This window comes from Vulpes lagopus, chromosome 22 (assembly GCF_018345385.1).
Source record: "Vulpes lagopus strain Blue_001 chromosome 22, ASM1834538v1, whole genome shotgun sequence".
In the NCBI taxonomy this organism is placed as follows: domain Eukaryota; kingdom Metazoa; phylum Chordata; class Mammalia; order Carnivora; family Canidae; genus Vulpes; species Vulpes lagopus.
Window position 1 is genome coordinate 17913041 of NC_054845.1, and position 17517 is coordinate 17930557.

Genomic DNA, 17517 nt, shown 5'->3' on the forward strand with positions numbered 1-17517 from the left:
TATGTTTGTCCTTCTCCGATGGACTGACTTACTTCACTCAGCATCACACCCTCCAGGTCCATCCACCTCGAAGCAAGTGGTGGGTATTTGTCGTTTCTAACGGCTGAGCAATGTTCCATTGAATACCTAGACCACAGCTTCTCTATCCATCACCTGTCTCACCTGTCGATGGACACCGAGATAACTTGCGAGCAGCACCAGGCCGCACGCGCGGGGCGCCTTACCCCGGATTCACCTGCCAAATCCTTACATCCCCCAAAGGCTGGGAGGACCCTAACAGGTGAGAAAACAGAAGCAGGGAGCACTGCTAGTCCCGGAAGCGCGAGGCCTCTGCCCTAAGCCTGACTCCTCCACCTTTGGCAGGAGTCTAAGGAGAGAGGCGCGAGCGGAGGGGCTGCTGTTTTGTTCCTTGAAGACAAGCGCAGGAGCTGGAGCGGAGAGCGACGCAGATGCAAACAGGGAAGCACAAAGCGAAGCGAGGGCGTGAGGACAAGGGGGCCGCGGGGGTGCAAAGCCAGCACTCAACCAGCTGCCCGAGTTCCGCGAGGGCCGCGAACTCCGAGGGGCGGCCTTCCTGAAGGTCAAGGGCAAGAAGGAGGGGCCTGCAGGCAAGGCCCCGCCCCCAGGCCCCTGGGCGGGCGGCCCCGCCCCCGGGGAGGCGGGACTTCCGGCGCGCGGGCAGCTGCTTCCGGCGGAGTCCGGAAGACTGTACCGGGAAGGGGCTAGAGCTGCGCAGCCAATCGGGGCGACACTCTGGTCCTGCCGGGGACTCGTGGGTAACTTGCTCTCGGGGACCGGCACCATGGCGTCCGGCTGCAGGATTGGCCCGTCCATCCTTAACAGCGATTTGGCCAACTTGGGGGCCGAGTGCCTCCGGATGCTGGACTCTGGGGCCGATTACTTGCACCTGGATGTAATGGACGGGTAACTCCGCGGCGCTGGGGCGCTGGGGCGCTGGGGTCGGGGCGGCCGCGCGGCCGGGCTCGGCGCAGCTCGGTGGGGCGCCTGTTGGCTGCACGGCGGCCCGGGCCGCGGAGCGCCTCGCTGCGAACGCGCCCCTGAGGAGGGGGCCGGCGGGGAGGGCCCCGGGGCGACCCGAGGGCATCCGCCCCCCGCCCCCCCCCCCCCCGTAACGTGTGGTCTCCAGCCCTCGGGACCCGCACGCAGTCGGGGACCTCCAGGACGCGGCGCTCGTTTTCAGTTAGGGAAACTGAGGCCCAAGGGGATAGGCATGACTTGCCCAAGCTCATATGGCTAGTTAGAGGCTAACGCTGGGGAGGCACATCCGTGTGACGACGGCGAGCCCCGCACCTGGGGTGAGCTCGCCCGCGTTCTGCCCATTAGGTGGGACCAGCCGCTTCACCTCGCTGAGCTTCGGCTTCATTCTGTGAAAAAATGGGAATAACGATGGAACCTGCCCCGCGCAGGCCCCCCGGAAGGCGGACGGGCCGAGCGCCCAGCATGCAGGGCCTGCCATACAGCAGGCTCTGTGATCCGCACTTGTTGGGGTCATTGTTGGGATTCTGATTCACCTGTTTATTTTCTCTTCAGGCACCCTGCTCTCCAGGGAGGTCAGTGCTTTTTTGTTTTTGTTTTTGTTTTTTTTGTAAGTAATTTTTAAGCACTGTAGTTGTAGCACACAGTCCAGATCGTTCAGAATCAGGACGATGCTGGTTTCTGGAAGGTGATTCCACAAGGTGGGAACGAACCTGGAGACCGCGGTGGGACTCTCGGGGTCACACAGCATCGTGCCCCAGTTGCAGATTGTACTTTGTTAGATTCGCCAAGTAGTTTCTTTTCTTTTTCTTTTTCTTTTTTTTTTTTTATTTTAAGATTTATTTATTTATTTATTAGAGAGAGGGAGGGAGAAGCAGGCTCCATGCAGGCAGCCCAACGTGGGACTCGATCCGGGGTCTCCAGGGTCACGCCCTGGGCTGAAGGCGGCGCTAAACCGCTGAGCCACCCGGGCTGCCCTCTTTTCTTTTTCTTTTCCTTCTTCAACATTTTTTTTTTTTTTTTAATTTTATTTATTTTATGATAGGCACACAGTGAGAGAGAGAGAAGCAGAGACACAGGCAGAGGGAGAAGCAGGCTCCATGCACGGGAGCCCGACGTGGGATTCGATCCCGGGTCTCCAGGATCGCGCCCCGGGCCAAAGGCAGGCGCCAAACCGCTGCGCCACCCAGGGATCCCTTCTTCAAACATTTTTACGTATTCATGAGAATACACAGAGAGGGAGAGAGACACACAGGCAGAGGGAGAAGCAGGCTCCATGCAGGGAGCCCGACGTGGGACTCGATCCCAGGTCTCCAGGGTCACGCCCTGAAGGCGGCGCTAAACCGCTGGGCTGCCCGCCAAGTAGTTTAAGTCGCCCGACTACTGGCCTTAAAGTAGTAACAGCCATTACCTTGGGTCCGGGTAGAAAAATAATTGATTTTAAATAGGTGGAATGCCTGTGTGCCCTCGCGCAAATTTGTGTCATTTACGAAAAGAATCAGTCAGTCACTGCCTTTTGGTTTTGATGTCACTCCTGTTACAAGAGTTCTGTCTTCCTTTGTTCTGTCTGGTTAGATCTCGTTTCCCGTTTGCACCTCATTCATTTATCAGTATCCCGACTGATAATGGCAAATTCTTGACCCGAGAGTATTGAGAATTCTAGGGTAAGTGCATCAGATTAGTAAATAGTTCCTCTTTACAAAAGCGCGATTTTATCGTGCTGTCATGGGAGGTAATTCTGCTTTTCTGGAAAGTTCTGAACTTTCACACGTAAGTGAATGGAGTGTGTACTTCAGAGATGGGCCCGTTTTCAAGTGTGGGACATGAAATTTGGCGTCTGAGACCCCTACGTCAGGATGGAGCAGGCCGCCCATATATGTGTGTAGTCTCTTTAACAGGCACAGCAATTTGATTTTTTTTTTTAAATAAGTCTCCGACCATGTTTGAGTAAGGGAATGGAAAAGATAACTTGTTTCTGTTCACAAGTCAGGACTATGATTGGTAACAGTAGCAGCTAATATTTTTGAACACTTCACTAATTCTGATGTCTTTTTGGGAATCAACTCACACAACCTCATGAGGTTGGTGCTGTTGTTGGCACCAGCACTTGACAGTGGGGAATTGGACACAAAGAGGTCAAGTCACCTGTCCGAGATCTCCTAGTTGGGAAGTGGAGGAACCAGGATCAGAAGCATGCAGCGGCTTGTGTTGTCTCAGAAACGAATGGCTTCTGTGGCTCCTGGGCTAATAGAGGATGATTAAGACATTCTTTTTCCTCAAAGAGGAACTAAAAGTTTATACTTAACGTTTGTGTATTTCGTATCTCTCCTGCTAACGCTGCAGACTCTGAAAGCAGGGTCTCTTTGTGGCTCACCTCAATCCTCTTCAGGTGAAGCACCGTGGCAGGTTTAGTTATGATTGGTTGAATGAATGATTGGATCCATCGTAAGAGGGATTTCTAATGAGTCACATTTGTTCCTTCCCAGCCCCTGTGGCAGACCCCGAGCTTATTAAGATAAAAGTATTTGTCTTTATTGACTCCTTTCCCCCTTTGCCAAGTAACACCTTGGTTTGACAAAATTAAATTCTCCAAACACCGTTTTAAAATCCTTTCCCTTTTAACCTTCACAACTTTTTGAGCTAAGAGGTATTTTTATTTCCCTTTTGCAAAGGAGGAAACTAGTTTAGGGAGGTTCAACCTCTTGTGATCTGCAGCCAGAAGAGGCAAGGCTGGCTCAGGTGCATTGTTTCCTAGGCCAGGTGTGTGAAAGTGTGGGCCTGGACTCCCTTTTCCTTTTTTTTTTTTTTTTTTTTTCAAAGATTTTATTTATTTATTCATGAGAGACTCAGAGAGAGGGGCAGAGACACAGGCAGCGGGAAAAGCAGGCTCTGCAGGGAGCTCGATGTGGGGCTTGATCCTGGGACTCCAGGATCACGCCCTGGGCTGAAGGCAGGCGCTAAACCGCTGAGCCACCCAGGGATCCCTGGACTCCCTTTTTCCAAGGTGGCCAGCCACAGCTTAGCTTCCCTCCAGGTCCTGCCTTCATGCTTTTTTTTTTTTTTCCTGATCCGTTTAAACGGACTCCACTATTACAGTTTTAGTGCACCTATTATTTCCCCTCCCCCCAGTTTCTCTCCTGATTAAAACTGGATGTCTTCATCTTGAAAGTCAGGAACGAGTTTTGGGAATACTGTGGGGCATGGTGCATGGTGTATGGTTGGATACTTGGGAAAAAAAAAAAAAAAGAACAAGTGAGTTCTCTAGAAAATTGGAAAGCATGTAAACCTATCATGACACGACAGTGACCAGAAATGGGTTGGTCCTCAGTGTAGGAGAAAAGCAATTATGCAATTTCTAAATTGCTTACCAGGATTTAGGGTTGGGGGATTTCACATTAGTACTAAATTGCTGACTTTTGAAAAACATCCAAAGGTTCGCCGGTGGTGGGTCCACAGCCTCCTGAGGCCACAGCGGGCTGGAGCTGAACGGAGCCGCCGTAGCAGCTCGGCTGGTGGATGTTCTTCATCGGTCTCCTGTCCCCACCTGCCCTGTTGTGCTCCTCGGTGTTTCCTGCCAGCCCCTGTAAACATACGAAAGGTGTTTCCAGATTCACTGGAGATGTTTTCTGGTTACCGCCTAGCTCCATTTTAGATCAGCCTTCGCCAAGTCTTCTAGCCATCTTAGCCTTGATGGGAGAGCCGGTAAAGGTTTTATTTGTCTGAAGCTGATTGTATGACAATTGTAAACAAAGCTTACAGTTGATGATGGGAAGTGATGAGAGAGAAAATAATTCTGTGCCTGTGTTGGAGAGGATTATAGCCAAATCTCGGGAAGTCTCTGGGGGGAAAAGAGACCTTTTTTTATTGTGTGTTCTTTTTTGCAGACTTCACAAAGTACCTTTAAGGGGGGAAAAAAGAATAAGGATGAAGCAGACTTCCTTGATGAGATTTCACTTCATTGGAGTGAAATAATTTGGTATTTTCCAAGCTGGTCTGATAAGAACTCGCAGGGCATTTATTAGAAATTCAGATTCTCAGGTCCTCCTCGGTGTCAGAGGGTTGGAGGAGGGCCTGTAAATCCTTTGTGGCAAGGGCTCCCAGGGTTAATGTTGTCGGGCAAATTTAGGACCCGTTGACTTCGTGCTTGGGTTTGTTGCCCTTTTTTGCCTTGGCTTACCCATAAGCCTTCGGTTTCCTCTGAGGGCATCGGTAGGTTTCTGTTCTCCTGGTGGACGAGGCGAACCCAGTGCACTGCATTGATCATCAGTGCAATTAAGTCCTGCCACTTGGGGACCAGTCCTTTCAGGTGATATTTTATTCTTGTTTCTCATAAAGTAAATTTGTTTTATTCTCCTATATTCTCAAGGTGTGTGTGTTTAGTGGCGTGTGAAGACAGACACAATTTATTTTCACTATAAAGGTAACCTGAGGTTGAGGCTGCTGAAGTCCTCCCAGGGCCATGCAGCAGATTACAGAAGCCGAATCTCTCGTTCTGGAGCTGTATGCTATCCAGTAGGCCTCCCTGTCTGCCTCTCTGATCCCCACCTCTGTGTTCCAAGTAAACAAAATCATTTTCTCCGTAACACAGGTAGTCAACTGCTCTTAGGTGAACAGTAGAATGATGTTCTAAGTACTAGAAACACAACCTCCAGGGACCGAAGTGTTTGCAGATGCAAGTGTCTGGACCCATTCACCTCACTCGGTCCCTCTCAGAGGTGTCCTGAGTCCTGACCTCTCTCTCCTCATCCCCTGGACTTTCTTTTTTTGTTGTTAGTTATCAGTGGACAGCAGGTGAGCGTAATAGTTGAAAGGCTGGACTTTGGAGCCAGATGGCCCACGTTCAATGCCCGCCTCCGGCACTTCCTGGCTGTGTGACCTTGAGCCTCTTTTCCTCATCTGTAACTTGCAGATGATAGGAGTGCCTACCCCGCAGAGTTGGTTGCATACTGAATGTTGAGAATTTAGGATGGTGGCTGGCCCATGGAAGTTTTAGATTTTAAAGATTTTATTTATTTATTCACGAGAGATACAGATAGAGGCAGAGACACAGGCAGTGGGAGAAGCAGGCTCTATGCTGGGAACCTGATGTGGGACCTGATCCCGGGACTCCAGGCTCACGCCCTGGGCTGAAGGGAGGTGCTGAACCGCCGAGCCAGAGCCACTGGACTGCCCTAAGCTTAAGATCCTAATCACGTTTATCTTCTCTTCTCTGTCTCCCACATGTAATCAGTGAGCAAGTCCCGTCACTGTACCTGTCTTCATTTCCATTCTTATGGCTCCTTGCCATTTGCCAACACCTACCTCCTAGCTTCTGATGTACTGCCCAGGCCATCTTCCTATTTTATTATTTGCAGTTTATTTTTTATTTGCTTCTTGCTTTATTATTATTATTATTGTTTTTTTTTTTTCAATAGTCTCTACACCCACTGTGGGGCTCAAACTCACAAATCCAAGAAGATCAAGAGTCACATGATCTACTGACAGAGCCAGCCTGTTTCTGCCTTTAGAACTCCACATTTTCCACAGGATGGATTCCAGAGTCCGCGCCTGCCATTCCCTACCCTCCATGTGACGCAGTCTACCTCCTGTTCTTTTCACGTTCGCCAAGCCAACCACCACCACTTCTCCCCTTCTTTGACTATAACTTGCTTATTTCTGCCATTGCTTTGTTTCCTTTCCCATCTTTACAAATTCTATTTGTTCTGTAAATCTTATGATCCTCCCCTCTTTTAAAGAGCCATGCTACTCCCCTCACGTTGCCACGTTGCTACTGTTAGGTTTTCTTGCAGTCCTCATCTAGGGTAATGTCTGTGGCTTTTAACCAATAAAGCCCAGAGTTCAGTGGGTCAGCATTATAAAGTTCACTCATGGAACAGTTCGTTCATGTGACAGTTGAGTGTGAATGTTCTTCGATGAAGAAATTGAGGGACATTGTCTCCTTCCATCCTGTGACAGTCCTTTGGTGAGAACTAGTTGCACAGGCCACCTGGATGTGAAGGGAATTGGCTCTCACCAATTGGAGAGCCACCACAGTCAGGTCATGGCTCCTGTGGAGTCCGTAGCCATTTCTTGCCAAGGAGATGGTAAATTTTTCTGGGTAAGCAGGAACTCCCCAACTTCTGTATAAAACCCAGGCAGGTACTTGGTTTTGTTAAATATCGAAGAGAGCTAGTGAGAGGAGGGCTGCCTGGAGCGGGTTGGTGGTGTGAAGTACCTTGGGTCAGATGCCAAGAGGAATTCATTTGAATCCTCCCTCCACAAATTATTATTGGGTTACTCATAACCCAATAGGAAGTTACTCATCCTGTGCTCTTCAGGCAGGGATATAACAGCATCTCCTTCATGAGGCTGCTGTGAAGATGTAATGAAAGAAGGTACAACCCCTGGCATGTTGTAAATCCTCTGGAAATGGTAGTTATTAATACACACATCAAGCTGCTTTGCTGATGATTTTTAGAAAATTTTAAACTGTCGTCTAGTGCCCTGTGATAGAGGTAGATTAGAAGTAGCCACAGGCAGCCTGTGGCAGATGAGAGTTGGAGAGACCCGTGTCAGAGTCCAGAACTTCCTAACTACTGTGTGACTTGGGCAAGTCATAGAACTTTTGGGGTTTTGATTTTGTCTTCTTTCCACTTTTACCTCTTGGATGATGAATCATAGAATCAAGTCTTGTGACGTTGTTACAATTTGTTGAAATGTCAAGGAAATACTGCTTTATATAACTGAAATTCTCAGATATTGTTGGTATTGTTTAACACTGTTGATGTTAAATGTTGCACTGAAAAATGCTGCTATCACAGACGATCCCCTCTACCCTCATGAGAATACATTTGAGAAAAATACAGAAACTGAATTGAAAACATTTTCAGAGTAAGATTTTGTTTGTCTTATAGGCATTTTGTTCCCAACATCACCTTTGGGCACCCTGTGGTAGAAAGCCTCCGAAAGCAGCTAGGCCAGGACCCTTTCTTTGGTAAGTGGGTGTGTGAACGCTGTCAGAAGCTGGATATGTTGCTCAAGTAAAGGAAAAGTAGAGGGTCCATTTCCCACCTTCCAGTCTCCTCTTGAACCCTTCCTTTCTCCCTGCTCCTGGTGCCGAGGCTTTGTTGGCTGCTTGTAATAAGCCAAACTCTTTTCTTGCTTCAGGGCCTTGCCACTTCGGCTGATCTCTTTTCCTGGACAAGTGTTCACCTGGCTAGCTCTGACTTATCTGTTGGCCCTGAATTATTGGCATTTCTTCAGAGAGGCCTTTCTCCAAGCACCCCATTCTAAATTAACCTTTGTCCAGTTAGCCTATCACCTTCTGTATTTCCTTTTTAGAACTTCAATCAGATTACTTTTATCAGACTGTAAATTCCTTTAGAGATTTTATTTATGAGAAAACAAGTGGTGGGGAGGGGCAGAGAGAGATAGAGAGAGAGAGAGAGAGAGAGAGATTGAGGCTGACTCCCTGCTGAGCAGGAAGCTCAACATGGGGCTCCATCCCAGGACCCTGGGGTGGAGGGTCCTGGCCCCTGGGGTCATGACCTGAGCAGAAGGCAGATGCTCAACCACCTGAGCCACTCAGGCATCCCTGTAAATTCCTTTAGGGCAGGGATTTAATCCACTTTATTTACTGTGGTTTCTTAGACGTGAACATAGACACAAGATTGGAGCTTAGTATAGTTGTTAAATGAATTTATAAATCAGTTGATACATGGTCTAGAAGGAAAACCAATTATTTAATGCAAATTGGAGTTTCTGGAAGTGGGGCCTATATATGTGCCACTCTGGCATTGTAGGTAGGATAAGGTGAGTTAAGATTTTTAAGAAGTCACAGTGACCTAGAAGTCATTTCTCAAGAGCATGGATTCAGTCCATGTGTTGTTATTGCTCTTAAACTTAGGAATGGCTTAACCTGACAAATCTCTTGTTCATAAGAAATTTATAAGAAATTTAACAAATTTTTATAAGTACATTCTTATGTCATTTTTGGAATTGTGAAACTTAGTTCATATTAAATAAAATGAAAGATTAAGCTTCTCAGTGACAGTAGCCATATCGAAAGCTCTCTATAACCACGTGAGTCTAGTGCCTACTGTGTTGTACAATGCCACTCTGGAGCATTGCCATCATTGTGGAAATTTCTCTCGGGCAGCGCCTCTATAGGACCCATCTACTTTTCCCGAAAGAAAATGTCTCATCACTTAATTTCTGTAGCATGAGGGAAATCATGTTCCACTAGAATGTTCACCATTTTGAAATTTTCAAATAATGGAATGTACTCCTGATTAGCTAAGCTTTTTATAACAATTTTTTTTAAAGATTTTATTTATTTATTCATGAGAGAGAAAGAGAGAGAGGCAGAGACACAGACAGAGGGAGAAGCAGGCACCATGCAGGGAGTCCGACGTAGGACTTGATCCCAGGTCTTTAGGATCGGGTCCTGGGCTGAAGGCGGTGCTGCACCGCTGAGCCACCCGGGGCTGCCCTTTTTATAACATTTTAGAAAATGAATTTTCCAAGATAAGTTTGTTCTTATGATCATCAGAGGTGAATGAAATAAGTAGCCTTGTTTTACCCTGCTGTGCTTTGGCCACAGAGTCCTTTGCATCTGGCTTTATATGGATTTTTTTTTTCTTTTCCTCTTTTATTTGGACTCCTAGCACCCCTTCTCACTGCTCTTTGTGTCTCCTATGTTTGTGCCTCTCTTACCAACCCCGTTGACACAACCACACACCATCTGCTTTTTCTTTCTGTTTTTCATTTATTTGCCAATAAACTCACTAATCAGTCTGTCTGGCAGTGGGTCTACAATAAAGATGAATGGACTCCGAATGCTTTAATGTTTGGGTTTTGTGGCCTTTGTTTTTATATTAGGAAGTGTGTTTTCTTGTTTAATTCTTGGGTCTTAGTTGTTGTTGGATAACTGATTCACGTGTATATTTTAAGAAGTAATTCACAAGTTGCACGTGTAACTGCTTAAGTTCTGAACGGTTCAATCTCCATATTGAGTAGAAATAACCATTAAGCAATCAAGTGATAGGGGTAATCTGTTGTTTTTGTGTTTTGTTTTGTTTTTGTTTTGATGTTATTGAAATCAGCGGTCTTCAGCTATGATCTGACGACCCACAGGAATCCCTTGCAGGTGGGACATGAGGTGAACCCTATTTTCATAAGACAGTGTTATTTGCCATTATTTGTATAGTACAGAAGCAGTGGTGAGTTTGTTAGTGCCGTGGCCCGAATCAAAGCAATGGTGTTGAACCATCCAAGTAGTTATCATAATATTCTTCACCACCATGTGTTCATAGAAATATCCTTGATGAATCAGTACAAATTATTAATTACAGTAAATCTTGATCCTTGGGTACATTTCCTTTAATACTTAGTGTGACAGAGTGGGAGGTACATGTAAAGCTGCACACAGGACTGACATTTTCTTTAAAAGTAACTAAGTTAGCTTGTCACTTCAAGGAATATAACCTCTTTTTATGTTTCCACTGTTAGAGCTTGGAAGTGACCATTTGAATTGTGAAAAACTTGTATCTCCCTCTGTGAGGTCGTTAGCTTTCTACTGTTTACAGCTTTCCTGTTAAACTCCATAGTGACATTAGCAAGTGTGATTTTCTGATAGGATATAATGAAATGTGTCGTTGTTTGGAAGATCTGTGCCATTCAGTGAACTGGCACTTAAGAGATCCATTCAGATTGTATTAGTTTAGGCCAGTGACTTGTAGGGTAACCAAGTGCAGAAAAGTTCACTGGTAGGGTTTACAGATTCCACACTGCAGTGGAAAGGAGTATTTGTCGAGTGCTGGGTTAGGACGAGGAGACTATCCACACCGGTCCAAACAGGCGATTAACGGACCCCTGCCATTTCCTCCATGTACTTGTCCCCTTGTCTCCATAGAAAACAACATCCGTCAACAGACTAAATGCAGAGCACACGTGAGAATGCAGAGGTCTTCTGCGAAGCCAGACGCTAGTAACTTGCAACAGAGTAAAATAATGTCCCTCTGACATTAACGTGTGGTAGGCTTATTGTTGCTTCTAATTGTTCAGTGAAGAAGTAGACCTTTACAAATTTCTTAGCTTGAATTTCTAATATATTTTAGATACCGATAAACACAGCTCACACCAACAGCACTTTGGGGGGTCCTCAGTAATTTTTCAGAGTGTAAAGGGAGGCTGATGATAGAACTGCTTTGAGAACTGCTTATCTCCATATGTGAACTACAAGCAGATTCACGGAACCGGTGACTGACCATGAGATTCTCCAGTGGGAGTTGCCAGTTGTCACTGCCTGCTGGAGATGGAATGACGTAGCAGTCTGGTAACTTAAGGAATGAGTAAACTAGATATTTTAAAGCAGATTGAGTTGCCTTTGTTTATATCACAAAGAAATAAACCCCAAATACAGTCTGTCTTTTAAAAAACAATGTTTTACCTCTAAAATATGTTTTGTTTTTGTTACTTTTGTTAGTTTAGAAATATAAACTTTAACGTTGGCTTCATTTGTCAAGCGGTTGTCTGAACACATCCATCCGGCACAGGCGTATTTGCTGTTTTCTTCTTGACGGTGTCATTTCTTGAGTCAGCCTCCCTTCAGCCACCCTCTTCTGGTTAACTGCTCTTACAATTTAAGTCAAGATCCCGAAGAAGGCCACCTCCCTCTCCCCTAACGACGTCTCTCTGTGATTTGAGCTTCACAGTTGGGATGTGGGTCAGACTTGCAGTTTCCTCCTGCAGCCTGCTGGCTCCTCGGCCCCCTCTGTGCCAGAGGCCTGCCACTTCTCGCCCTCTTCAGTTGCTGCTGTCGTTCTTGCTCCCCTTACTGCCATGGCCTCCTTGGTTAGATCTTGTCCCTTCGCAGCTCAGAATCCCACTGTGTGCCCCTGTCCCCTGCAGAATAAAACCCAGTGGCCTAGGGAGCTCTGTCCTGTGTCTCCTCACCCTGTGCCCCTCTGACCTTATCTGTTCTGCCCATGATCCCCGAATCCAGCCACACCTCTGTATTAACTACCAACCCAGTGCGTACTGAATACAGTACTTCTTTTCTTTATGGTTTGTCCTCCTCACTAAGAATGTAATCCCTGTGACAGCAGAGGTGTTTGTCTGTTTTTTGCTTTGTCCCTGGGCCCTGGGGTAATTAGTGGTATAGTAAGTGTTCCATAAGGTGCTGATAGAATCACTTATTTTAGCTTTCCTGTTTTATAAATGAGGAACTAAGTCCACATAGATAATAGGACTTTTTAAAGTTTTTTAGAGTGGCATGTCCTGGACCTAGGTTTCCTAAATTCTAGTCCTTACTTGTCATATACAGCATCATATGCCTTGTGTGGAAAAGTGTGGTTTTTTGGTAAGTGAGTTTAACCAGAACCCTGTCTTCAAGATCAAAGGAGGCTAACTATAGCTATACAGAAGGGTAATTGCTTAGGAATTATTTTAATGCCAAATAGTTTATTGTCCCAAACAATAAAAACAGTAGGTTAGCTTCAGTAACCTGAGCCAGTAATATTTAGGAGATGTGTCTTTTCTTTTTAGATATGCACATGATGGTGTCCAGGCCGGAACAGTGGGTAAAACCAATGGCTGTAGCAGGAGCCAATCAATACACCTTTCATCTTGAGGCAACCGAAAACCCAGGGGCTTTGATTAAAGACATTCGGGAGAATGGGATGAAGGTGAGAGGTCAGCAGTGACAGTAATCCACTGTCAGAGTGGAAGTTTGGGTGGAAGACAGGAAGTGATAGGCAAGGCCAGACGGAGGCAGCTGTTCTTCAGCCGAGAAGCCAGAGTTAAAGTATAACTGGTTTGTTAGACAGGATTTCTATATTCCACTAATGTTTCCTGAAAATTACTGCCTTTTAGAAACATGTATGTTTGGGTAGCCTTGTTGACTTTCTTAAAAAAGTAACTGCAGTCTGAATATGTATTCCATTTCTATGCCTGTCCTACTCTTTAAGAATATTTCTACTGGGTGTGATATGCCACAATAATATAATATGGAAATAATTTTTAATGTGATGTAGCAAATTTGTCTCTGTTATAGGTTGGCCTTGCCATCAAACCAGGAACTACAGTTGAGTATTTGGCACCATGGGCTAATCAGATAGATATGGCCTTGGTTATGACAGTGGAACCTGGGTTTGGAGGGCAGAAATTCATGGAAGATATGATGCCGAAGGTAAAGAAATACTTCATTTGTGGGTGAGGATTTATTGTTTGTGTTCATTCAGTAAGCACAAAGAAGAAAACATTCAAAGTTTTTATCTGTGTAGCCGTTAGATCTTTTGGGAGATTTCTTTTCATAGAATATTGAGGGTTTTATCTTTGTCTTGTTTGCATGAGGTATATTCTCTGCAAAGCCATGACAAATTGAATGCCATTTCCCAAACAGAGCAAGCCTTGCTTTTATGAAACTGAATTTGTCTCAGTATATTAAAAAGGAAGGTATCGCCAATCATAATTTGTATTAATAAAAAGTTAGCATGTGTTGAGGTGCCTGCCTGGCTCAGTCACAAGAGCATGTGACTGTTGATCTCTGGGTCCTGAGTTCAAGCCCCACGTTGGGTGTAGAGATTACTTTAAATAAACTTAAGTAAACAAACAAATAAATGTGTGAGATATTTGGAGTCCTGTTGTAGTGGCTGATACTGGCTATTGGATTTTTTTTTTCCCTTTGGTTGTCCCTCCCCGCCCCCCCCCCCCCCCCGACCCCCAACATATCCACCATAGGAGTCACTGATTTCTTTGTGTATATCTAGGTTCATTGGTTGAGAACGCAGTTCCCATCTTTGGACATAGAAGTCGATGGTGGAGTAGGTCCTGACACCATCCATAAGTGTGCAGAGGTGAGACTGCTACTCAGCTATGACCCTGACCAATTTCCTTTCACATGCATTGTCTAGGACATTGTTTTGTCGGCGGAAGAGGTTTCCCCTCCATTTCCTACATTGCCTTTCTTTCTGAGAAGAGTATTTTTTTCTTATCCAAATGTAGAACTACGAAAATGAAGAGCAATAAGAGAATGTCCTCAAATCACATTAAAACGTTAAGTCCCAGTTCTTTGAGTGATGCTGAAGGAAGTTACTTTTTTAAAAAACAATATGCTGAATGCCAGCTTTTTGGAGATCATTAAGTTCTAGGCCTTGGAGTAGGACATTTTTCCAAAATAGGGCAAGAAAACATGTGCTTATAAAGTGGAAAGATTCTTATTTTGTGTAACTGAGGTATATTAATTACTAGTATGTCCCTTGCAAGAATTGACCAGAGCCATTTCTGATGGCTCCATCTCCATCTGATTTCTGGGTACCTGTGATCCTCTGTGCAGAGGTGGGGTGGGTTTTCCCAAGTAACTAGCCGAGCTCAGTAATTAGGCCCTAAGCTTCATAAGAGGGTGGCAGCCCATCATCTCAGGGTACTGAGATCCAGCCCCATGTTGGGCTCTGCGCTCAGTGTGGAGTCCTCTTGAGATTCTCTCTCCCTCTGCCCCTCCTGCTCATGTTTGCTCTCTCTCTCTCTCTCAAAAATTAGAGAGAGAGAGAGAGAGAGAGAGCGCGCCAGCCCTTCCTGTAACACTGCAGGTCATTAAAAGTTTATGTGGTCCATTTTTGTTAAGCAAAATGGTCTAATCTGCACTTTTTTTTGTATAAATGCCATACTTTTCTGCTGGATACTCCTCAAAAGCTTGTCTGTGAGGTATTTATGGAAGAGGAGCTAACCAAACAGCCTGTATCCTTTGACCACTTGTGGAATTCTTTTTTACTTAATTGTGCTTTGCCATTGGGCTTTCTCTGCTTACATTAGAACACATGTCAAGCTGTAACCATACAGATTTTTTTTTTTTTTTTCATTTTAACGAGGAGTGTTGTTAGTGATGTAGTATGCTGTACCACAGTGACAGTGTCTCCTGGGAGAAATTTCCTTCCCCTTTGGGGCCTCTCCCTTTAGCCTCTTACCACTTTGTTCTGGCAGCAGATCACATAACAGATTGGGTTTCCCTCCTCAAGTCAAATCCTAGGAGCTCAGAGCTAAATTTGGACATACCTTACTTGCTTTTCTCTATGATTTCTTTGGTTCCACATTTAAGAGTATATTGAAAAATTTTTTAAGCCCCTCAGAGCCTTTCTGGAATGCAGTGAGGCATTGCATGAAAGAGTGTTTCATTCTTCCTGACAACAAAATGAGAAATTATGTAATGTTGCTATATTTTATAGATAGTTTCACATTTTAGCAGTAATTGTCTTCCAAATCATACACTTTTGACCCTTGAATAACATGGTTCTAAACTCCGCGGATCTTCTTTCACAGTATTCTACTTGTATTTTCCTTATGATTTTCTTAAGATTTTCTTCTTTCTAGTTTACTTTCAGAATACAGTATGTAATACATATAATATACAAAATAGGTATGAGTCAACTGTTGTTACTGGAAGGCTTCCAGTCAATAGGAGACTATTAGTTAGATTTTGGAGGGAGTCAAAAGTTACAGATTTCTAACTACACAGGGGTTTGGTGCCCCTGACCCCTGCATTGTTCAAGGGTCAACTACATAGTTTAAAGATTAAAATAGAATTTATATTTTTAGTAGCCTTGTGAGCATTAGCATATTTTTCAAAACCCTTAATAGAGTTGAGGATTAAAAGTTCTTACAGCTTTTTCTAAATATTAGCAATGATGCAACAATGTAGCTTATTTTAAGGTGGTTACAAAAGTCATTGATTTCTAAAACACATTTAAAATAATTTGATGTCTCCATTGGTTAAGCATTTTAATTTATGTCTTCATTGAACTAGATTGTGTAAGTCTCTTCACCTCCAGGTACCTTTCACATAGCTAAAGTGCTGATAAATGCAAGGGTAGAAACTCTAGTCCAGAAATTCTGTTTAACCTAAATGTTTACTTCTTCCAGGCAGGAGCTAACATGATTGTGTCTGGCAGTGCCATTATGAGGAGCGATGACCCCAGATCTGTGATCAACCTGTTAAGAAACGTTTGCTCAGAAGCTGCTCAGAAACGTTCTCTTGATCGATGAAACCACAAGGAGTCCAGTGTTTACGCTTATGAAATCTTTTTACTGGAAGACAAGAATATAGACTACCAAACCCTATCACGGTTGAAGCAGTGCTATTTTCCTGAGCAGCTGTTCATTCCAGTGACTAAAATCTATTCTGCTGAATGTTCCAAGAGGTTCGAAATTGGTGTGTATAACTACATTTTTAGTGATGGAATTTAAAGATGAGTGTGGTAAAATACCATTTTTACTGGGAGACTTGATTTTTATAAAGTACAAATACGTCTGTATTAAGGTTATAAACAGAAATGTGTCTTAATGCCTAATGAAGGCATACTAGCTACTACGAAAAAATGTTTTCTTCTGCATTTTACATCTTCTCGCTTCTTGATTGTTTTCCAAAGCAAAGGAAGTCCCTATTCCTGTTTCGTGTCCTTTTTGATTTGTGTGTGTGTGCATGACAATATGAGTAGAATGGAACTTGTGAAAAATCTAAGAATCTGGCTTGGGGGACATACCGTATTTTTTTTAAACATGTTTTTTCCCTTGCACCTTATATTTGATACAAAAACTGTAAAAACCATAATATGAAGCCCAGGGATTTCAGGTGGTCTGTTCTAAAGTACAAGTATAGATTTTATCAAGGTGTTTTCTTTGTTAGCTCTGTGGGAGGGGCAGGTTATACAGTGATCCCCACCTATCCCTTTTCTTAACCATTCTTAAGGACATGAGGATGATGTGCTAGCTCTGAGCAGAAAGGGAAGGAGAGCCTCTATTTGGAAGTAATACTGAGTTGAATCTGGACTCTTTCCTTTTCAACTATTTGACTTTAGCAAATCAAATCATCCAGCCTCTTCAAGTATCTGTTAACTGATTTATACAATGAATATAATTGCAATAACCATGCAGGGTTGTGTTGAGCATTAAAAGAGATCATATGCTATATGTAAGGCTTCCACTACTATTCCCAAAATTGTAGGATAGTTGAATTGAGGATGCTCAATACAAGGTAGCTGTCATTATATAAGTTTATGTTTTGTAGCCTATAAAGTACTTTGATGTAATCTCATTAAATCCACAAATCTCCCTTGTGAGTACTAGGACAGGTACTTTTGTCCCCATTTTAAAAATGAAGATACTAGAGCTCAGCCACAGGCTGGTACCATGGAAAGAATCCAGTAGGGCAGAGGATTTCTGGTTTGTACTCTTTCTACAAATGGAGCCCTTTGGGGGGGTAGGGTTAGGCAGAGGAAGCCTCTTTTATGTAACACTGTCTTATTTCCAGTCTAATTTTACCCTGTGGCAGAACCAGATGGCTGAGGATGTTCTGGATACTATGGATTTTGACCCCAAGGATATATATTTTATTAATCCAACAAAGACCAGGTAGGCCAAAAGAGGACAAGGTACAGAGTTAATCCGTAAACTAAAATTGTGTCCCAAATTACACTTTGACAATAAATATGTATCCAGTATTTGCAAATACTCTCGCTATATGATACATATGGCAAGAAAGAAACAGGA

At 44.2% G+C, this 17517-nt stretch overlaps 1 protein-coding gene across 1 annotated transcript; it reads left to right on the plus strand.

The window, feature by feature from the left end:
- The first annotated feature begins 691 nt into the window (after positions 1 to 691).
- Positions 692 to 16361, plus strand: RPE (ribulose-5-phosphate-3-epimerase). The gene is made up of 6 exons (XM_041737291.1): positions 692 to 924; positions 7890 to 7969; positions 12523 to 12662; positions 13031 to 13165; positions 13746 to 13832; positions 15892 to 16361. The coding sequence occupies exons 1-6, from the start codon at positions 803 to 805 to the stop codon at positions 16012 to 16014; spliced, it is 687 nt and encodes a 228-aa protein (XP_041593225.1). The 5' UTR covers positions 692 to 802; the 3' UTR covers positions 16015 to 16361.
- The last annotated feature ends 1156 nt before the right edge of the window (positions 16362 to 17517 follow it).

Excerpts from the sequence above, each read along its gene's own strand:
- RPE (XM_041737291.1), top strand. The coding sequence starts at position 803 with ATGGCGTCCGGCTGCAGGATTGGCCCGTCCATCCTTAACAGCGATTTG. Across the intron at positions 12,663-13,030 it reads TTCGGGAGAATGGGATGAAG|GTTGGCCTTGCCATCAAACC; the intron begins GTGAGAGGTCAG and ends TCTCTGTTATAG. Across the intron at positions 13,833-15,891 it reads CCATCCATAAGTGTGCAGAG|GCAGGAGCTAACATGATTGT; the intron begins GTGAGACTGCTA and ends TACTTCTTCCAG.